Raw genomic sequence first — 24,282 nt, 5'->3', positions numbered from 1 at the left:
TTTTCGGGCTTGATATTAATTTTGAATCTTATTCAAAATGAGGGTTTTTAATTTTGAAAGGTCTCATCATTAATTTTATTTAAAAGCTCGCCATGTTTGATCGTATGTTTGCCGGATTCATGCAACTTTGTTATTATCATAATAATAACGCACATACTCATTATTTATAACATATCATGCATATATTATAAACAGCAAACAAAACAAGGATGATCAATCGCCCCAAAACTAATGGCTCGTGTGAGCTAAACACGGGCCTAGGTCCAATCCTAGGAAAATGCATGGGATGCAAATGCAACTATTACATTAGCTTCCAATATTTACATGTCTTCGATCTTCATAATCATCATGGCCACCATCTTCCAATCTTGATCATCCACTATACTAATATTTACAAATAAATATCCATGGCAAATGGGGCTTGGGCTTATGATCATCCTTCATGCATAATATCACATATCATACACCATCAATTAATTATCACAATAATTAATTGATCCAATATTATATATCTTGATCCAATCACTAACCGTCACGATTATAAACTAAATTAACAAAGTATACAAACACCTTTGTCTACTTTCTAATTAATTTATTTATAACCGAATTTCTTGTAAATCATAATTTACTATAAATAATTAAAGTCCAACTTCAATTATTTATTTTATGAGAAAATGTTTGCAACTTTTGTAATTTTAAACTTAAGGGCCCAAAAAACTTATTTTTCACCAAAACCATTTTGGCCCATTTAAAATTCACAAATATGTTAGCCATCCAATGGCCCAACAACTCAAGGCCCATGACACTTTGATATTTCAAAACACCTTTTGAAAACCCTAGTCGTCATCGCCGTCGCCGGAGCTCCGTCGCGGGATTCCGGCCGACCAAATTTTTTTTTTTTATTTTTCATTTGGGGGATTCGGGCAGCCCGAGCTGCCCGAAATGGGCAGCAACTTGCTGCCCGAAATTACCCCAAAATTGGCCTTGATTTTTGTTGCAAAAACTCACCTCATGCTGTTAGAAATCGATCTCAACATAATATCATGTATATGCTACACCAAAACTAGTACCCTTAGCTCTGATACCACTTGAAAGGGATCGATTTTGGGTGTACGAAATCGCAACGGAAGCACAAAATTGTTTTCTAAACATGAAAATCGAAATTTTTGAGAAAAATTGAACACCATTGTACTAGTGTGTAACATATACTAAACACATTTTTCATACATAGGTTGTTAAGAAATTTTACCTATCAACCTCTTGAGGTTGATGATGGCTCCAACTAAAGTGTAAACACTTTAGCTCTTGTATGGTAGACAATATTCAAGCCTCTTCCTACCTTCAAAATCAAGCCCACCACCAACTAGGTAGATCCTCTCATATTTTCACTAGAAAAATATGAGGATTTTTCTTTGAGAAGAGATTTGTTTCTCCAACAATTGAAGAACAAAAATTTGAGAGAAATTGAGTGTGAAATTTTCGGCCAAGCTAGGTCTAGGAGGGAAGGAGAGTGAGTTAATTCCTTGTCTTGGTTGTGAGAAAAGTAAAAAGCAAAAAGTTGCATGCCATGCAATTTTTAATTCAAAAGTATTCTCCAAACTTTTATCCCCCAAGCATGCAAAACCTAAAGGGCTTGTAACATTTACAAAGGGTCCATGGACTTTTAATTTAAATTTTCTCAAACATATTTGAGCCCAATTAATCCTTACTTGATTTTACTCAAGCCCACTAGTGTTTAATTAATTCAACACTTGAATTAATTTAATTTAGTCCATAATAATGTTTATGAAAATCACAATTTTCAAATACATTACTTATTTGGCCAAGTTTTAATTTAGGAACACTTCCACAAATTAAAAGTTATATTTCTCTCATAGAAGCCATACTTCTATTTTTCCTTACGCTTATAAACTCATTTATAAGTTGTTCAACACATTGAACTATTTTACTTCTCAACGGGATCTAGAAAGCTAGTACCTGTGTGACCCTCAATGGTTCATTGATACAACTAGCCGTGGGTTCACATCTCCATGTTATTCGGTCTAAACATGTCCTTATACGAGCATACCCCAATTGCTCCATTCCTAATTATCAACTCTTTGATAATAAGAACGTCAGAACTCAAGTCTGATAGTACCCAACCAATCATGTTAAGCGCCTAACAGCATCGCTTACATGATTGCCTAGGTATCAAATGATAGTGCCTGCAAGAACCATTCAATTATGGTTAGCGTACAGTATGGTCCCTTCATCTCATATATCCCGACCGATTCGACAACCATTGGTATATCGAGAGTTGTCAATGAATCGATACTATGTGTCATGTTGTAGTTGCATCGATGGTGTAATATATGAAACCCCTTTCATAATTACCACCATACTATGATTAGAGATTTCATACTACATACACATAGGATATCCATACCCGAAGGTAAGCGGTGAATCCCCGACTACAATGCATCGACTCCTATATGTTTCGCCAAAACACCCAACCTTGCCACCTGATGACCCCAAGAGAGTCGGTAAACAAGTCAAAGTGTAATGCTAGCACATAGAGTCTCAATGTTGTCCCGGGTCATAAGGACTAATGGTGTACAACCATAAACTAGGACGTTTCCACTCGATAAGTGAGAACCACTTGGAAAGTCCTTTATGGAGGGTTGTTCAGTGCACTCTACAAGGAGCACCTATCTGCATGCTCGGACATCACAATGTCCCCTACCAATGAAACATGGTACTCACATCGCAGATACTAGTCTCGAACTCGAGCGGCCTATATCCTTCTTAGTGGCGGCTGAATCGACTAGGAACCGTTTAGAATATACAGTATTACAAATATGAGTTTCATGATACTCATCATATGAGCATCTCATATTCTTTCTACTATTTGTATATTCAAGGGCTTTATCTATGCAACTAGCATGGGTATACAGATAAAGAAGTGCCAAAATAATAATTTCAAATATTATTAAAATAAAGACTGTTCATACATAGAGTTTAAACATGAACCCTCGGCCAACACTTGGCTCGACGGGCACCTACTCTAACAGGTCTAATATAGCCTTTTTCCAGTAAGTCCTGTAATTGCTCTTTGAGTTATTTCAATTCCGCTGGTGTGGGGACCCGGGCTCTAACTCAATTCGTTTGGGGGTTAGTTGGATCTTTGCTAGAAAATGTGGGTCACAATTTTGCTTTTAACATTAAATCAAATGTATAGATGAAGCATGGAACTATTCTTTATTCGATTAAACAAACATAATGTACATACAAGTCTGTTTTAGTACAATAATATACTAGTGTTCAGAGAATCCAGTACACGTCAAGTACAAAACGACTAGTAAACTGCTATGCCCAAAATCACCACAATATCTTGATCTCTCATCTTGCTCGCGACCCTGATCCTGCCCCACCTGTCGTTATGTACACATACAGACACAACAACAGCCAGAAACTCCGGTGAGAACAAATCCCAGTGTAAAACATGGTATACATGCATGTCATTCAATTAAATACAAAATCATAATCCATGATTCAATAATTATGACACATTAATGAGTACAGATAAAACAATACGCCTCTTATTCTTTGACTCGACTCATATCTAAGTCTAGGGATCCCGGTGTGAATAAGGCGTAACAAGTCTACCACCTACTCTCCCAATCGGGGTGGCGGTACGTCTTATTCCTAGACTTCGGTCATATCTGTATCAAATGTCTACAATCAGAGATGATCTGCGCCTATGCGTCGATACACCGAATGTCTAGTTTGACAATCTGTCAATGACTCCTATCTCAAATGCTTGAATATAAATTTATAAACAAGACATAATCATAATCAAACATAATTAAGAATCTAGTATGTGATTTTGGGAAACTCGTATCCAGTCTGAATCGAGTCATGTCTTCCCGTGTTCACATGAATTATACTTTTCGTGTCGAACAATCTCTCGTAGCCGAAGTCTCAAGTTCAAAGTGGCCAATACAAATCTGAAATGGCAATGTATAGATGCATTCTATCAAGACACAACTCAAAGCCACTCATATACAAATCATATTCAATTTCGGTAAAAATCGACGACATAACGGCGTAATCTTTCGATACCGGTCAATCCAACCTCAATAATCTTTAACCAACAACTCATAATTCTCATCATAGCAACATCTACTATACTGAAATCTGTATATACTCAAGTCAAGACATGCTGGAATTTCATATAAAATGCATACGATATCATTTCTTCGATTCGGTTGCGAATAAACGTTCTCCGATATCACAAGAACACATAGTATAGTGTAATTCACAATTTCCCCGACATCAATATCTCAAATCATACAAGAACATAATAATACTTACATCCCCTTGAAGCTAGTAATGAGAGGAACACAAATCTAGCCTCGGATTCAAATTCGGTTAGCCGGATCTTGCAAAACCATGTGTTGAAGATGAAAATGTTGAAGGATTTCTCAGAGTTCCTCGGATGCAATTCTGAAGAAGAATGACTTTGGAAACATATATATTGCATGTAAAGTACACATGGCTTATTCTTTAGTCTGCACGTCTCGCGCATATGCGCGACCTCAACCGGCGCATATGCGCGAGACCTACTGTCTCGGCACTTAACAATTTTATCTGCTGGCGCATATGCGCGCCCCTTCTCGGCGCATATGCGCCCACTTCTCTGGACATCTCGCGCATATGCGCGCCTCTTGTCGCGCATATGCGCGAGACCTTCGTCTCAGCATTTCTTGGACTCACTCAGCTCGCGCATATGCGCGCCCACCAGCCGCGCATATGCGCGAGACCTTCGGGTCTCACACAAAATCTTTGCACATAATTACAACTCAATAACTCCAATCCAAATTCGACGTGCTCTATCTATAATCATATCAATGAATCAATAAATCGGCTCAGATTAACAGGATAAAAATCTCGGGCATTACATTTCTCCCACTCTAAGATATGATTTCGTCCTCGAAATCTCATGCAATCAATCATAGCGGGTATAAAAGCAAGATAATCAAGACTGAATAAATACTCACATCATACAAATAGTTCTGGATCTTTCTGTCTCATCTCTGATTCTGTTTCCCAAGTCGCTTCTTCAATACCGTGACGACTCCACTGAATCTTCACAAGTGGAATGGTTTTCGTTCTGAGCTGTTTCTCTTTACGATCGAGAATCTGTATCGGCTTTTCTAGGTAACTGAAAGTCGGATCTAGCTCTGCTTCTTCAGGCTGAATAACATGAGAACTATCTGGCATATATCTACGCAACATCGATATATGGAAGACGTCATGTATCCCAGATAGAGAAGGCGGAAGGGCGAGTCGATAGGCACGATCTCCTATCTTCTCGAGAATCTCGTATGGACCGATGTATCGCGGAGACAATTTCCCACGTTTGCCAAATCTGACAACGCCTCTGAAAGGAGAAATCTTCAAGAATACTCTGTCTCCCTGTTCAAATACTAACGGTCGACTTCTGATGTTCGTGTACTTTGCCTGTCTATCCTGCGCTGTCTTCATTCTCTTCTGAATGATCTTCACCTTCTCTGTTATTACACGGATCATATCTGGCCCTAAGTTTGGTACCTCGGAGATGTCATCCCAGTACAACGGAGATCTGCACTTCTTTCCGTATAATGCCTCAAACGGTGCCATCTCGATGCTAGTCTGGTAGCTGTTGTTGTACGAGAATTCACAGAGAGCTAGTGAATCTTGCCAACTAGTACCAAAATCTAGTACTACAGCTCTCAGCATATCTTCTAAAGTCTGGATAGTCCGCTCTGACTGTCCGTCTGTCTGGGGATGGTAAGCAGTACTCAAGTGTAATGTCATACCGAAAGCCTGCTGCAAACTGTGCCAGAAATGTGAAGTGAATCGTGGATCACGATCTGATACGATCGACTTCGGCACACCATGTAATCTGACAACCTCTCTGACATATATATCTTCCATCTGATCATGTCGGTACGTCATCTTGTATGGAATGAAGCATGCGGATTTGGTCAATCTATCTATCACAACCCAAATCGCATCGCAGCCTCGGGATGATCGTGGTAACTTCGTGACGAAATACATGGAAATGTGATCCCATTTTCATTCAAGAATAGCTAAACTCTGAAGTAACCCTCCGGGCTTCTTTCTCTCGGCCTTCACCTGTGGGCAATTTAAGCATTTCGACACAAACTCTGCAATATCTGACTTCATTTGCTTCCACCAGAACTGTGTCTTCAGATCATTGTACATCTTCCTGCCACCAAGATGAATACTGAACTGACTACAGTGCGCTTCTGACAGTATCTGTTGTTTCAATTCTGAAACATCTGGCACTACAAGACGGTTATTTACATACAAAGCTTGATCACGTACCTGATACTCAGAAATATGTCCTTATCTGACCATATCAATCGACTTCTGAACACTCTGATCGTTTCTTTGTGCCTCTTTGATGCGAACAATCAATTCTGGTTCACACTGAATAGTGGCAAGTCTCAACGGCCTACTATCTGTATCAAATGCTAATCCAGAAAAGCAACAATCTTCTATCATATTTGAAACACCTATCGTCGACAAGGATAAGGAACATACCTTTCGACTCAAAGCATCCGCTGCTGCATTCGACTTCCCTGGATAGTACTTGATCTTGCAATCAAAGTCTTTCAGTAGATCAAGCCATCTACGCTGTCTCATATTCAATTCTGACTGAGAAAACAGATATTTCAAGCTCTTGTGATCAGAGTAGATCTCAAATTTCTCGCCGTACAGATAGTGTCGCCATATCTTCAGTGCAAATACGATAGCCGCCAATTCAAGATCATGAATTGGGTATCGAGTCTCGTGTGGCTTCAACTGTCTCGAAGCATAGGCAATAACATGCTGTCGCTGCATAAGAACACATCCTAACCCTCTGTGCGATGCATCACAATATACAACGAAATCACCTATACCTGAAGGTATCGTCAACACTGGAGCACTGGTTAGTCGTCTATTCAACTCTAAGAAACTAGACTCACAATCTTCAGACCACACAAATGGAGTATTCTTCTGTGTCAACTGGGTAATTGCTTTCGCAATACTGGAGAAATCTTTAATAAATTGTCGATAGTAACCTGCTAAACCCATGAAACTGCGTATCTCTGGCACAGAAGTCGGTCTCGGCCAACTGATCACAGCTTCCACTTTACTCGGATCAACAGAAATACCATCTCCAGATATGATATGACCCAAGAAGACAACCTGTCTCAGCCAAAACTCACACTTTGACAGTTTAACATACAGTTGCTCATTTCTTAACGTCTGCAACACAATTCTCAAATGCTCGGCATGATCAGTCTCATTTCTTGATTAAACCAAAATATCATCTAAAAAAACAATCACAAACTCATCCAGATACCTCTGAAAGACACGGTTTATCAGACTCATAAATACCGCTGGCGGATTCGTTAAACCAAAAGGCATGACAATAAACTCATAATGTCCATATCTGGTTCGGAATGCTGTCTTCGGTATATCAACATCTCTAACTCTCTGCTGGTGATAGCCAGATCTCAGATCGATCTTGGAATAGACAGAGGATCCCTGCAATCGATCAAACAAATCGTCGATGCGAGGCAATGGGTACTTGTTCTTTACTGTTGCCTTGTTCAATTGCCGGTAATCGATACACAATCTCATCGAATCGTCTTTCTTTCGCAAGAATAACACTGGTGCGCCCCTAGGAGATACACTCGGTCTGATATATCCCTTGGCCAACAGATCTTCAAGTTGTTCTTTCAATTCTTTCAACTCGATCGGTGCCATTCTATAAGGAGCTCGAGAAATAGGAACCGTACCTGGTACTAGGTCGATGCTAAAATCTACCTCTCTGACTGGAGGTAATCCCGGAATCTCATCAGGGAACACATCTACAAACTCGCAAACCACTAGCATATCTGCCAAGGTAGGACTCGATTTCAGTAGATCTACTGAATATACAAGGAACCCCTCTGCTCCTTTCTGTAACAATCTACTCATAGTCAGAGCAGATACTAAGGGAATCCGAGATCTGGAACCCTTACCGTAGAATTTCCATCCGTTAGCCATCTCTGGTCTGAATCTAACAATCTTCTGGAAACAATCTACAGTGGCTCTGTACTTGGTTAACATATCGATACCGACAATACAATCAAAATCAGCTAAACCAAGCACAATGCAATCTAAATCAATCTCGTGACCCTCAAACTGTAGTATACAATGCCTAACTGAAGTCACAGATACAAGACCACTTCCCAACGGAGAAGAAATAGCCACTACAGCAGACAAGGACTCGACAGGTAAAGCATGCATCAACGAAAAACGCTCAGATATAAAAGTATGAGATGCACCGGTGTCTATCAACACATAAGCAGGATAACCGCAAAGAAAACAGTTACCTGCAATCACATCATCTGGCGCATCTTGGGCCTGCTCTTCTGTCAGTGCAAATACTCGAGCCTGCTGTCTGGGAGGTTGGCTCACTGTCTGGCCACCTCTGGCTCGGGATTGGGTCTGTGCAGGTGGCGGCTGAAAGGAGTGAACAGATGAAGCTTGCCTCTCAGGCTGAGCTACTGAGCCAGACGCTCCTACACTCTGAGTTTGCTGTGCCCCTCTCTGTGGACAGACCCTGGCAAAGTGTCCCTGCTGTCTACAGATATTACATCGGCCCGTCACACCTTGACACTGCTCTGTCGCATGTCTGCCTCCACAAGAACTGCAATAAACACCTGTATACTCTAAACTCTGGCCAGGACCTCTCTGTCGTGACCCACTGGAGCTCGACGAACTGCTCCCTGATCTCTTAAACTGTCTACCTCTCGCTTTCAGAAAATCTTTCTTGCCACTACTACTGCTTCCACTATCAAATCGAGGAGGAGGTGGTGGAAACTGGGCGGCGGGCTGTGGCGGTCTCTGACTCTGAGCACTATATGAAGCTCCTCGCTGTCGAATCAATCCAGCCTCGGCTCCTTTTGCTCTGTTCAGTGCATCAGAAAAAGTGTTGGGTCGTCCCGTGTTCACCAAAGTAAAGACGTCAGGGTTTAAGCCATTGATGAACTGATCAGCGACCGCTTCATCACTTCCTGCTACATGTGGCGCAAATCGGAGCAAGGAAGAAAACTTGGCAACATATTCTTCAATGTTCCACTGCCCCTGTCGTAAGTTTGCAAATTCTGCCCCTTTGTCTTTTCGATACGACACTGGAAAGAAACGTTGATAAAACTCATCTTTAAATACCTTCCAAGTAATATCGATACCTCGATGCTCCAATGCTCTTTTCGTGGTAAGCCACCAACTCTTCGCCACTTCTTGCAACTGATGCCCTATTAATTTCACTCTTCTTTCATCTGTATAGGCAAGAGATTCAAACAGCATCTCTATATCGTCTAGCCAACTCTCACAATCCACTGCAGTCTCAGTACCCTTCAAGGTCGGAGGATGAAATGACTGAAACCTCTTCAATAAAGTCTCCATCGGTGTTGCAGTAACGTCCATCTGAGTACCTGACGTACTACCCTGTTCTGGCACTTGACCTGCAGCTGGTTGGGGTATTCTTCGAGGAGGCATATCTAATTATCAAACGGATTAGTACACAAGTTATACAGTCTGTCTCAGCCCTCCTCTGATCATATACCTCTGATCCAGAATCGGTTCTGATTCAGTCTTTGCAATTAGATGCTGAAATCAACTCAGATAACAATACAACAGATAATAGTGAAAGCAATAAATCATGCTAACACACAAAAGCAATGAAGAAGGCTCATCTACCCCGCTCATTCTATTCTATCTCAGTCTAAAATATCTATCGCTCTGATACCACCTGTTGTGGGGACCCGGGCTCTAACTCAATTCGTTTGGGGGTTAGTTAGATCTTTTCTAGAAAATGTGCATCAAAATTTTGCTTTTAACATTAAATCAAATGTATAAATGAAGCATGGAACTATTCTTTATTCGATTAAACAAACTTAATGTACATACAAGTCTGTTTTAGTACAATCATATACTAGTGTTCAGAAAATCCAGTACACGTCAAGTACAAAACGACTAGTAATCTGCTATGCCCGAAATCACCACAATATCTTGATCTCTCATCTTGCTCGCGACCCTGATCCTGCTTCACCTGTCGTTATGTACACATACAGACACAACAACAGCCGAAAACTCCAGTGAGAACAAATCCCAGTATAAAACATGGTATACATGCATGTCATGCAATTAAATACAAAATCATAATCCATGATTCAGTAATTATGACACATTAATGAGTACAGATAAAACAATACGACTCTTATTCTTTGACTCGACTCATATCTAAGTCTAGGGATCCCGGTGTGAATAAGGCGTAACAAGTCTCCCACCTACTCTCCCAATCGGGGTGGCGGTACGTCTTATTCCTAGACTTCGGTCATATCTGTATCAAATGTCTACAATCGGAGATGATCTGCTCCTATGCGTCGATACACCGAACGTCTAGTTTGACAATCTGTCAATGACTCCTATCTCAAATGCTTGAATATAAATCTATAAACAAGACATAATCATAATCAAACATAATTAAGAATCTAGTATGTGATTTTGGGAAACTCGTATCCAGTCTGAATCGAGTCATGTCTTCCCGTGTTCACATGAATTATACCTTTCGTGTCGAACAATCTTTCGTAGCCGAAGTCTCAAGTTCAAAGTGGCCAATACAAATCTGAAATGGCAATGTATAGATGCATTCTATCAAGACACAACTCAAAGCAACTCATATACAAATCATATTCAATCTCGGTAAAAATCGACGGCATAACGGCGTAATCTTTCGATACCGGTCAATCCAACATCAATAATCTTTAACCAACAACTCATAATTCTCATCATAGCAACATCTACTATACTGAAATCTGTATATACTCAAGTCAAGACATGCTGGAATTTCATATAAAATGCATACGATATCATTTCTTCGATTCGGTTGCGAATAAACTTTCTCCGATATCACAAGAACACATAGTCTAGTGTAATTCACAATTTCCCCGACATCAATATCTCAAATCATACAAGAACATAATAATACTTACATCCCCTTGAAGCTAGTAATGAGAGGAACACAAATCTAGCCTCGGATTCAAATTCGGTTAGCCGGATCTTGCAAAACCAAGTGTTGAAGATGAAAATGTTGAAGGATTTCTCAGAGTTCCTCGGATGCAATTCTAAAGAAGAATGACTTTGGAAACATATATATTGCATGTAAAGTACACATGGCTTATTCTTTAGTCTGCACGTCTCGCGCATATGCGCGACCTCAACCGGCGCATATGCGCGCGACCTACTGTCTCGGCACTTAACAATTTTTTCTGCTGGCGCATATGCGCGCCCCTTCTCGGTGCATATGCGCCCACTTCTCTGGACATCTCGCGCATATGAGCGCCCACCAGCCGCGCATATGCGCGAGACCTTCGTCTCAGCATTTCTTGGACTCACTCAGCTCGCGCATATGCGCGCCCACCAGCCGCGCATATGGGCGAAACCTTCAGGTCTCACAAAAAATCTTTGCACATAATTACAACTCAATAACTCCAATCCAAATTCGACGTGCTCTATCTATAATCATATCAATGAATCAATAAATCGGCTCAGATTAACAGGATAAAAATCTCGGGCATTACAGCTGGAGCCAAACGATATGGTGCTCTCGAAATAGGATTTGTCCCGGACACCAACTCAATGCTAAAATCGATTTTCCTCTGGGATGGAAATCCAGGAATCTCATCGGGAAATACATCAGAGAATTCCTTGACAACAGGAATATCTGATACTTCAAACCCTTTTCCCTGAGTCGCATCAACTGCATAGATCATAAATCATTCATTTTCTGATGACAAGATTCTAAACATTTCCATTGCTGACAGTAATGGAATACGGGATTGCGAATCACTACCGTAAAAATTCCATTTACTGTCATAATACGGTCTAAATCTGACAACTCCATGGAAACAATCAACGGTGGCTCGAGAATTTGACAGAGGATCCATTCCCAGAATACAGTCGAAGTCAGACATATCTAGCTTGATTAGATTAGTTATCATAATATTATCATCGAATCTAATCACACAATTCATAATTATCTCATGAGACATCAAACATACACCGGCAGGTGTAGAGACTGACACAGTATCTATCAACGGAGTAGTAGCAATCTCATGCTCATCAACAAATACAACAGATACAAATGAATTAGATGCTCCTGTGTCTATCAGTATCGCAGGATGATTAAAAATAAGGCAGATACCTGCAATAACTCCGCCCAATGCGTCTTGAACTTGATCCTGAGTTAGAGCATGAACTTGAGCCTGCTGTGGCCCTGGGAAACGCTGCGAAACAGAACCTTTAGGCTGAGGATAGCTAGACTGCTGAAAAGACTGAGTCGGAACAAAAAGTCTAGTTGCTGGTCCTCTAAAACCCTGACAAAATTGAGGTTGCTGAAATTGTTGTCTTGCTGCATTCGAACATTCTCTAGCATAATGTCCAAATTGCCCACAGATATTACAAGATCCATGAACTCCCGTACACTGAGTACTGATATGCTTACCACCACAACGATCACAAAATACTCCAACTGGTGACCCAACTGAACCTCCACGCTGACTGCCAGAACTAGAAGAACTACTACGAGTCTGTTTCTTGAACTGTTTTCCTTTGGCCTTGAAGTGTTGCTGCTTTGGTTGCTGATAAGACTGCGAAGGCTGATACGGCAGTAAAGGACGGTATAGTAGTGCACCCACTGGCATCGGCACATTGCCTCCGAAACTCTGAGGAAAACCTGGTTGAAATGACTGTGGTTCTGTCAAAAGTAGACTTGCCTCCACATTCTTGGCTTTCTCTACAGCATCGGCATAATTAATAGGCGCTCCAGCAACTACTAAAGTGCAAATGGTTCGATTCAATCCTTGCATAAAATGAGATAGCTTGTTCCGATCACTGCTAGCAACATGAGGAACATAGGCAAGAAGTGCTGAGAATTGAGAGGCATACTCCACTACAGTCATGTTACCTTGAGTCAATCTATTGAACTCAGCTTCTTTGGCCGAATAATACGAAGGCGGTGAATATTCTCGAGCAAACTGAGCACAAAATACATCCCAAGTAACTCTTTCACCTGATTCCTTCAGAGCTTCCTCGGTAGTTTCCCACCATAACTGAGCTCGGTCTTTTAATTGACAAATAGCCAACTTAAGTTGCAAATCAGGAGTGTACTCTAACATACTAAACAAGCGTTTCATACTTTTTAACCATGCTACAACTTTCTCACCATCTTCATTTCCAAAGAATCGAGGAGGACGCATGTTCTGAAATCGGGATATCACTAGTTCCATTTCACCAATTCCTCTAGTCAACTGATCCACTTCAAGCTCAACGTTAACATTTCGTGCTTCACTGCGAGGACGACGACCTCGTCTTTCCCATTCAGTCTCATCAAGTCCTCTCACATTAGGAGCTTCAGATTCCTGAACAATTTCTTTTCCTTTTCTGCCCTTACGTCCAGGTGCCATCTACAAGACACAAGGATTTAATCCACAGGCAGAAAATAAAATAATCGGCCGAGTATAAGAGCATAAACTTAAACTAATACGCTCTAGTCATGCAGATACAATGAATTCAAAACATAGAAACAATTAAGAGCAAATAATCAAACACATGCACAATCATTTTATTTGTGTCTAAACTCGAGTGTCCTAGACTCTAATTCGAGCGTATCCCAGTTACGCTCTGATACCAACTGTCAGGGCCCGTGCTCTTAATTAATAATTAATTACCAAACAACCAGGATTAAATGGTGTAAACAACGAAAATGAGTTTAAAACGTTCATTTGGGCCTATAGAAATTTCGGCATGACCACCCCGTAAGTAGGACATCCCAAAAATTTCAAAACACAACAATAACATTAAACACTCGAAAATAACATCAAGTTCACAATCAACCACACAAACATCCTACAGCCGCACTGGCCAGGACTAGACACGACATACCACAATTAAAATCCCAAACAACATAAAAATATCACCATACAGCTACACAGGGCATCTCCCTGGCAAATGTATCAAACCAGCGTAATATATATAAATATCTGGGAACTCTGACACAAACCGATAGACTACTGGGTACCACTCGGTGACGCTCCACCAGACGCGTCGAATCCCCTGGAATGACCTGCTATGGCATCAAAAACAACCATAACATAAAAAGAAAACAGGGGTCGGACCCCAGTACGACAAACCAGTAAAATCACGACGTATATAAAAGACATGTAATAATACAAAGTAAATGCAATGATATGCGATGCATGAATGGTAACAATGGAATAACGTATACCAAATGGAGTCCAAACGAATAACATCATCAACAGTAACAGTTGCCACCCGTGCCAGGAATGCAGCATCAAATCCCCGCTCGTCCATGCACGTAGCATCGGGAATGCGAGTAGCTAAGTCGCTCGTCCCTAGCTGTCATCTGGGAATGTGGCTAATCCTAACCCACTCGTCCCTCTGATGACTCAATATATCTCAACAGAGTCAACATAAATCGCCGTCAAAGGAGTCAAGGCTCAATATGTTATGTCAATATAATTTATGCATGAATGCATCAGAATAAACATTCAAGGCACATAATAGCAAATAACATTCACCGATTATTCTTACACGTCAATATAAGCATCATAATAATATAGGTTTGAGCGTACCTCAATTATAAACTTATAATACCACGATAATTTCTTAAGGACTATGGAATGAACTCGTCCAACGATATAACCTACAATATAAATTCACTATATACTTCAATACAATGCATACCAAACGACTAAACCAAAATAAATTGGCTCGGTTAAAATTCGAAATCCGGGCAGCCTATATAACCCTTAATAATCTGAAATTTCAAGCTTAATACCTCAAGAATCGAGGCTAAAACGCACAACGGTGATCTCGCGGAGATGGCTCGTCTGAAATTTCGTCGGAAACACTGTTCACGATATGAAAAACGAGCTGGAAATTAGGGGAAAAGCTTAATTATTCACTTCTACAAAGTAATTCACCAAAAACAACCAATAATCAAAGCCAAAACCTTACCTAAACCGGATCAAAGCCCACGCGCCTAGCTGCTGGAGATCAAACCGATCGAACTCGATAACTTCCGATTCAAGGTAGGAAAGACTCTAATATACTGGAGGAAGAGATTGCTACGCCGCTACACTAAAAATCTGGCCCCTGTGGGCGTCGCACACTTGCTGCAGAAGAAGGAGAAAGGCAACGGGCAAGGCTGGAGAAGAGTTTCTGGATTTAACGCTTCTGTTAATCTGATTCTCAAATGGGTTGGGTATTTAAAATTAAATGGTAATGGGTTGGGCCTAGTTTTGGTATTGGGCCTCACAAAGGTCGAGGAAGGTGCGCTAGGACGGGTGAAATTGTCCTCCCCAACACCTACAAAAAGAAAAATATAGTAGATCTATGAGCCAGGCGCGCTAGGGCAGAAGATTTCGGCCGCCCTAGCGTGCGTGAGAAATATGAAAAATTAAACATGCGTTGAGGTTGCGCTAGGGCGTCAGTTCCAACCGCCCAAGCGCAATCAGGAAAGAAAAAATATTCATTGATTTCTTTCCAATGTTTTTTATTGCCACCTACTTGGAAAGCCTTAGTGCACAATTTTAAAGGATTTTTTGATAGCTTGGGATTTTTTATCAGCCAGAGAGAGCCACCGCACGCAAAGAGAAGTACAAGACTCAAGGAAACTTGAAGAATTCAAAATTTTCGCGCAGCGTGTCTATGTTCTTCATCTACTATAGTATTTTTAGTTTAAAAACTTTATTTAATTATTTTTTTAATATTTTATTATGATGTTTAATAGCTAAATCTTTAATTTAAGGGGATCATACCCCGAAACTTTGTTCTATATAATTTGACATTCAACTTTTGTGTATACTTGATTGTGTTATTGTTTTTCACTCGATTATTAAAACCTAGCCAACTTTGATAATATTTATATCGAGAATGAAGTCGACATAATAGTTTGCAATGGGAACGAGAAACAAAATCCGTGGATTTACAATTTTCATAAACATATAAAATTGAATACATGTTGATAGTTATAGTCCAATTGGTCATAAGCTACGGGATTCCATGAATCATGTATGCAATTCACATTTGATAAATAGTTAATGACATTTAATTATTTCATTTTGTTGAGTAAGTTTTAACATATCATGAGAGAGAATGCAAATAATTTAGGGGATCATGTCAAAAATCGGAACAAAAGTCGAAATTGATTATATAAATTAGTAAAGAGTACGTGAACTGAGATTTCCAACAAATTTGGCATCTAATTGATTTTTAAAACATCATTTGAAATTATTTATGTTTACTTATTCCTTGCAATACATTCTTCCTTGCATTTATTGGATAACTCAACATTCAAATTTTGTGTGATACAGTCTCTGTGAGACTATATCAACACTTTATATACTATATTATAACTTAACTCGTGAGTTGCAATTTATTAGAGCATAAAAAATTAAAATTTTATTTTGAGATTTACTGTAATGACCCGAATTCTTATTTTGAATGAAATATTAATTAAGAGATGAATAAATATTTGTTAATTAAGTATTATTAACGAATTGATAATTTAGGATTAATCTGTTCGATCCATCGACTTTTAAATGGATAACCCGATCCGGTTCCGATTACGTTATCTCGAGAAATCCAACAAGACGAATGAGATTCTGACATGTGGCAGATAAGATTGATTCGGATTTCTAAAAAAGTCCGGATCCAGCCTATAAATGGAAGTTGATTCTTTTGTTTCCTACACCGCATCCTTCAGAGAGAGAGTTCTAGTCTTTTACCTTAGGTTTTCTAGCAAGTTTCTAGGGCACTTTTGAGTCGGGAAGTTTCGGAGCTAGTATCAACTCGAGGAGGGGTCGGTGAACTGAGATCGAGACATCATCAGCGGGCTGACGACGGACGCAGGTACAATCCTAAAGCCTTTAGGAAGAACTTTATAGCATGTTTGGTAATTCAGAATCTGGTTTGATAGTGATTTCATATTGTTGGTATTGTCTAGGTTAAGAGCTTTCTGTCAGATTGTTTTAGTGAGGTAAGTGATGTACTGACTGAGATATCCAAGCGTAGTATACACACTTATATGCTGCATATTTATCTGTTGCATTATACATGTTTTACTGCTTTGGCATATTATGCATGACATATCATGTTGAGCATGATATCTTTTGAGATATACCTCGTTTGTATGGGCCGCTCAGCCCTATTTTATATTTTAGATTATCCATATTTCTTTGAAATATTTACGGTGCATTAGCGAATCTCATTGATAATATTTCTCAAATATAATGACCTTGTGGTGTTGAGAAAGCTGTAAATTTCTTGCTTTATTTTCATCCGAATCTGAAAAAATCTGGACTTACAATTAAATTTAGAGAACATTTTATTGCATATACAACTAATTAAATGATCTCTATCATGTATAAAATACCCATCAAGCTTCAGAACTTTATTTATTTCTTGATAATTAATTATTAATTAATGTTTTTCCTTTGATTTCACCATGATTTCTTACCAGAAAACTTGGACTGTTGTATGATGATATTCTTTATTTGATTAAACCAATGTTCAAATGTTCCTTGATAATAATATGCATATCTTTCTGATTAATTATGTTAAACCGGATAGGCTTTCATATGATGAACTCATATTCCTTACCTTCCTTAATTTTTAGACTGAGTTGGAGTTGGTTCATTTCCCACCATACTTAAGAATCTTCATTGTAGTTTTCTTTGATAATGCCCTTGACATCTTCTAGGGATACTTTTTATTCAAGCTCTACATCCTTCTGGTGTAAAGCTATTTTAGGGAATCCTGTTTCTTCTGCTTAGAGGTTTAGTGATACTCTTAATTGGGGCATTGTTTCTCCAAATCGTCTAAAATCATTCAATTTTTTGTGTAGAAGTTTTCCTTCATCAGCATGCTTCCTGCAAAAATGAATTGAATTTTTCCGTAAAATGCATTTCTTAGTCTCTGGACTATGGCTTTGTTATCACACTGTGATGTGAACACTAATTGTCTAGTCTAATTTTCTTGTTTATAAGATTTAAACATTTGAATAAAATTGTTTCATAACATATGTCAGCTCATGTATCATGAAAATAAATCGATGGTGTTTTCACCTTTTACCAAGGTGTTTGTCCTGCACCTCTGATTAGGATTTCAGCTTTTTTAATCGCTTTACATATGATTGAGATTCTCTTTGAGAAATCTTGTTAAGCTATTTGAGGTAATTCTTCCTCCAATTTTTTTGGAAAGTCTCAACGTTTTTCTGTACAGATTCCTGTTGTTGAATCAATACAAGCAGCAAACCATTCTGTTTTTATACTGTTAATTTAAAATCCGTACTGGAATTTATATCGATTATGAACTCGTGGTCATTAAATTCTCCACATTTGATCTTCTGTCATGAATTCCATTCCGTTTTTGAGTCATTTCCAAGGTTTATGTTCCTCGAGAGACACTAATCTAAGAGCTAATTGATAATGTTCTTTTCCTAGAATTCCTTTGAAATAAACCTCTAATTCACTTATTTTTATCATTTCTTGATAAGTTTCTATCATAGGTTGTTTGAAATAGTATATGATATTACGAAAAAATCGATTATTTTTGTAATATCAAATATTATTTCTACTTCTCTCCATCCTTCCGATCATCTAAGCTTTTCTATTGTTGAAAAACGTTTTGCCATCTGTTGGATTTCCTGGACAAGTATTTTTCCCGACCTGTGATTTGTGATCCCAACTCCTTGGAAAGATAGTTTATTTGATTCCAATATGAGACTTTGATTTCTTTGTAAAATTTATTTATCTTGGATCTGGATATTTGATTCTTGTATTAAAGGAAACTCAATTTGTTCTGGATAAATTGCTTAGGCAACTTTTCCGAATTTTTTTGGTATTTCAATAATCTTATAATAAACAATTCTGGATTATGTGTATTATAAATAACATATGAAATTTTATTGGCAATAGAAGATGACCTATTACCTTCTTTCATCAACATTTTTTTCTTGAAATTCTGATGTAATGTCAAGGCTCAGCTAAAATCTTGATCTACCAGGTTGTAGAAAATTTTTGGATAAATTATTGTTACAATTTTTCCTGCACAGAGATTACCTGAGATAGTTTCCAGTATCGAATCTTGAAGATTGTGGGGACCCGGACGCTAATTCATTTCTTAATCATTCTTGGAAATAATTGGATCAATTAAATAAATTGGATCTAAATTTTTTTTGTTTTTATACAAATGTTGAACATAACACAATCAATCTGATATAAACATTAAAAGTAAAAGTACAAGTTTTGTACAAAATACATATACATCTAACTAGGGTTCAACCACTACGTCACAAGTGTCGAAACCAAATCTACTTCTGGGCCCGGATCTCCACGCTAATCTGTAATCTCTCATCCTCTTCTCGACCCTGATCCTGTCACCCCTGTTGTTATGCACAGAGACAAACACAACAACAGCCGGATAACTCCGGTGAGAATAATATTTCCAGTATAAACAATGTATACATGCAATCATATAGACTGATATAAAAGCATGAAACAGATATCAATAACATGTATCTAATCTGACAACATGAATCAATATAAAACTGTAAATAAACTCGTGACTCAACATCTCAGACTCGACTCTTCTCTAAACTAGGGATCCCGGTTTCTGGACATTGGCACAATATATCGAATCTCCGCAATAGAAGCAGATCCGCTCCTACGCAACATCGATATAAACCAACATTCAGTGTCTTGGCATATACGCCAAAGACTTGGCACCTCCGCCATTGACTAGGCACCTCCGCCCATGCCTCAATATGTGTTTTGCTATAACTCAATAGACTTAGAATATCAATCTCATGAATTGCAAACATCAATGCAATAAAATAAAGTATGTGATTTAGGGAAACTCAAGTCAGATCTAACTCGAGTTATATCCTTCCGGTTCAACATTGATTTATACATTTCTCTTGTCAATCTTCTGAAGTTTAAGTTTTGAATTCGAAGCCTGTCAATACTCAATCCGACAATGACAATATCGAGGAGTACAATATCAATATACCACTCAAATCAATACTGGATATAATCAGAACTCATCGAATTCTGTTTCGACGGCCTAACATCGAAATCTCAATATACCCAGCAGTATTAAATCAGGATATACTAGTCCACATTTCATAATCAATCAATAAACACAATCTGATACCCAATATGTATAATCTCAATCAAATCAAATCTGATAAATCATAACAATTTCCTACGGTATCTGTTCTTCAATCCGGTTTCGATTATACAATGTCTAATATCTCAAGAACACCATATATTAATCATATCTGATTCCTTCAATATCATATTTTCAAACCATATCCAACCATAAGAAAACTTACGTCCTTGTGAAGCCTTTGACAAGAGGATCGCGGTACTGAGCTCGGATCGAAAATCAGACGGTCGGATTCTTCACAACCCAAGTTTTAAGCTATGGAAATTTGAAGATTTCCCCGGAGCTTTTTCGATATCTTCTGAAGTCTGAAGGAATGAATTGAAAGAATGTAGATATATCATGTGCATGGCAAGCCAGGTGGCTCCTTCTTTGCTCAGCACGTCTCGCGCATATGCGGGACCTTCCTCGGCGCATATGCGCGAGACCTACTAGTCTCTGCGCATCAAACTCTTCTGCTCGCGCATATGCGCGCCCTCTTCTCGCGCATATGCGCGAGCCCTACGGTCTCGGCATATTTCAAATCCACCAGCTTGTGCATATGCGCGAGGTTCTCTGCCTGCCTCGCGCATATGCGCGCCTCGTGTCGCGCATATGCGCGAGGTGTTCTGTCCTCGCACATCACATATCACCTGCCAACTCAAATCATGTCTCGGAGTGGTCCTTCTATAATCACATCAAGTCATAATCAATAATCTCATATTAACAGAATAAAAATATCGAGCATTACATTTCTCCCCCTCTAAGATACGATTCCGTCCCCGAAATCACAGGCAATCAAATCATAGAAAATAAGAAATGTATAGAAGAAGTTAAACATGAAACTCACATCAATGGAATAACTCTGGGAATTTCTTTCTCATGTCTGATTCAGTCTCCCAGGTAGCTTCTTCAATGCCATGACGACTCCACTGAACCTTCACAAGCGGAATAGTCTTCGTTCTGAGTTGCTTTTCTTTACGATCAATAATCTGGATCGGCTTTTCAAAATTACTCAGTGTTTCCTCAAGTTCTGCCTCGTCTGGCTGAAGAATATGGGATGCATCAGGAAGATATTTCCGTAATAAAGATACATGAAAGACATCATGTATTCCAGAAAAAAAAAGCGGTAATACGAGTCGATAGGCACGATCTCCTATCTTCTCATGAATCTCATACGGCCCAATATATCGTGGAGACAACTTTCCTTTCTTTCAAAATCTTACAACGCCTCTGAAAGGTGAAACCTTCAAAAATACTCTGTCTCCTGCCTCAAATACCAATGGTCTTCGTCGAACATTTTCATATTTGGCCTGTCTGTCTTGAGCTGTTCTCATTCTCTGTCGAATCAGCTTCACTTTTTCAGTCATATCTCGGATCATGTCAGGTCCAATCTCAGGTACCTCAGAGATGTCATCTCAATACAGAGAGGATCTGCACTTTTTGCCGTACAACGCTTCAAACAGTGCCATCTCTATACTCATCTGATAGCTGTTGTTGTACAAAAACTCACAAAGTGGCAAAGAATCTTGCCAACTAGTGCCAAAATCTAGCACTACAGCTCTCAGCATATCCTCTAGTGTCTGGATAGTCCGCTCTGACTGTCCATCTGTCTGAGGATGATATGCGGTACTCAGATGTAACTTCGTACCTAGAGCATGCTGCAAACCGTGCCAAAAGTGTGAAGTAAACCGAGGATCACAGTCTTATACAATTGACTTCGGCACTCCATGCAATCTGACCACTTTTCTGACATAAATCTCTGCCATTTGGTCCTGTCTGTACGTCATCTTGTACGAATTTGTTCATGTCTGTACGTCATCTTGTACGGAATAAAGCATGCTGATTTGGTCAATCTGTCAATCACAACCCAAATCGCATCACAACCTCTGGAGGAACGTGGTAGCTACGTCACAAAATCCATGGAAATGTGATCCCATTTCCATTCAGGAATAGATAAGCTCTGCAACAGACCTCCTGGTTTCTTTCTTTATGCTTTTACCTGTTGGCAATTCAGACATCTGGATACAAACTCCGCAATATTTGTTTTCATCTGTTTCCACCAGAACTGTCTTTTCAAATCATTATACATCTTTCTACCACCAGGAGGAATACTGAATCGACTACTGTGCGCTTTTGACAATATCTGTTGTTTCAATTCTGAAACATCTGACACAACAAGACGATTATTCACATATAATACATCATCACGAACCTGATATTTGGATTGATGTCCTGCTCTGACCCTTGCAATCGAGTTCTGAACATTTTGATCAACTTTCTGAGCTTCTTTAATTCTCAAAATCAGCTCTAGTTTGACTTGAATAGCGTAGAGTCTCAACGGTTTACAATCTGTTTCAAATACTAATCCAGGCAAACAGCAATCTTCAATCAAATGTGAAACACCAATTGTCGATAAGGATAAAGAACATACCTTACGACTCAGTGCATCAGCTGCTGCATTTGACTTTCCCGGATAGTACTTGATTTCACAATCAAAGTCTTTCAATAAATCAAGCCATCTTCGTTGCCTCATATTCAGTTCTGACTGTGAAAACAGATACTTCAGACTCTTCTGATCAGAATAAATCTCAAATTTCTCACCGTAGAGGTAGTGTCGCCAGATCTTCAAAGCAAATACAATGGCCGCAAATTCAAGATCATGAAATGGGTAGCGCGTCTCATGTGGCTTCAACTGTCTCGAGGCATAAGCAATGACATGGCCCCGCTGCATCAAAACACAACTCAATCCTCGGTGGGAAGAGTCACAATAAACAATAAAATCACAAGTACCTGACGGAATAGTCAACACCGGAGCACTGTTCAATCTATTCTTCAACTCTAAGAAACTGGATTCACACTCCTCTGACCAAACAAATGGTGCATTCTTCTGCGTCAGATGAATAATCGGCTTAGCAATACTGGAAAAATCTTTAATGAAGCGTCGATAATATCCTGTCAAACCCATAAAGCTGCGTATCTCTGGTACAGTTGTCGGTCTCGGCCAATTGATCACGGCCTCAACTTTGCTAGGATCGACAGAAATTCCATCTCCAGATATAATGTGACCCAGAAATACCACTTGTCTCAACCAAAACTCACATTTCGACAATTTGGATACAGTTTCTCAGTTCTCATAGTTCTCAATACAATTCTCAAATGTTCGGCATGATCATTCAAATTCTTGGAATAAATCAGAATATCATCAATGAAAATTACCACAAAATCATCAAGGTACTTCTGAAACATACGGTTCATCAGACTGATAAATACAGCTGGAGCATTTGTTAAACCAAACGGCATGACTACAAACTCATCATGGCCTTACCTGGTTCTGAAAGCTGTCTTCGAGATATTAGAATCTCTGACTCTCAGCTGATGATAGCCAGATCTTATATCGATCTTGGAATATACAGAAAAACCCTGAAACTGATCAAATAAATCATCGATATGAGGCAAAGGGTATTTGTTCTTTACCGTAGCCTTGTTCAGTTGCCGGTAGTCAATGTAGAGTCTCATTGAACCATCTTTATTTTTGAAAAATAATACTGGAGCACCCCAAGGAGAAACACTCAGTCTGATGTAACCCTTGGCTAGTAAATCTGCTAATTGTTCTTTCAATTCAATCGGTGCCATCCTTTATGGAGCTCTAGAAATAGGAACTGTACCTGGTACCAACTCAATGCTGAAGTCTATCTCTCTGACTTGAGGCAATCCCGGAATCTCATCTGGGAAGACATCAGCAAACTCACATACCACTGGCAAATCAGCCAATGATGGGCTCGATTTCAATACGTCAACTGAATATACAAAAAATCCCTCTGTTCCTTGCTGCAATAATCGAGTCATAGACATAGTAGATATCAAAGGAATTCAAGCTCTAGAACCCTTACCGTAGAATTTCCATTCATCAGCCGTATCGGGTCTGAATCTCATAATCTTATGGAAACAATCAACGGTTGCTCTGTA

At 39.2% G+C, this 24,282-nt stretch overlaps 1 protein-coding gene across 1 annotated transcript in view; it reads right to left on the bottom strand.

Moving 5' to 3' along the window:
- LOC140957971 (uncharacterized) overlaps positions 1-13,550 on the bottom strand; it is a 23,969-nt gene extending 10,419 nt beyond the window's left edge. Inside the window, exons 1-2 of the mRNA XM_073415383.1 lie at positions 11,939-13,550; positions 11,667-11,845 (exon numbers count right to left, since the gene is read on the bottom strand). Of these exons, the coding sequence (XP_073271484.1) occupies positions 11,667-11,845; positions 11,939-13,550 (1,791 nt within the window). The remainder of the gene's footprint in view (positions 1-11,666; positions 11,846-11,938) is intronic.
- Positions 13,551-24,282: the final 10,732 nt, after the last annotated feature.

Source organism: Primulina huaijiensis, chromosome 14, assembly GCF_012295235.1.
Source record: "Primulina huaijiensis isolate GDHJ02 chromosome 14, ASM1229523v2, whole genome shotgun sequence".
Taxonomy (NCBI): domain Eukaryota; kingdom Viridiplantae; phylum Streptophyta; class Magnoliopsida; order Lamiales; family Gesneriaceae; genus Primulina; species Primulina huaijiensis.
This window is presented reverse-complemented; position numbering and strand designations above follow the sequence as displayed.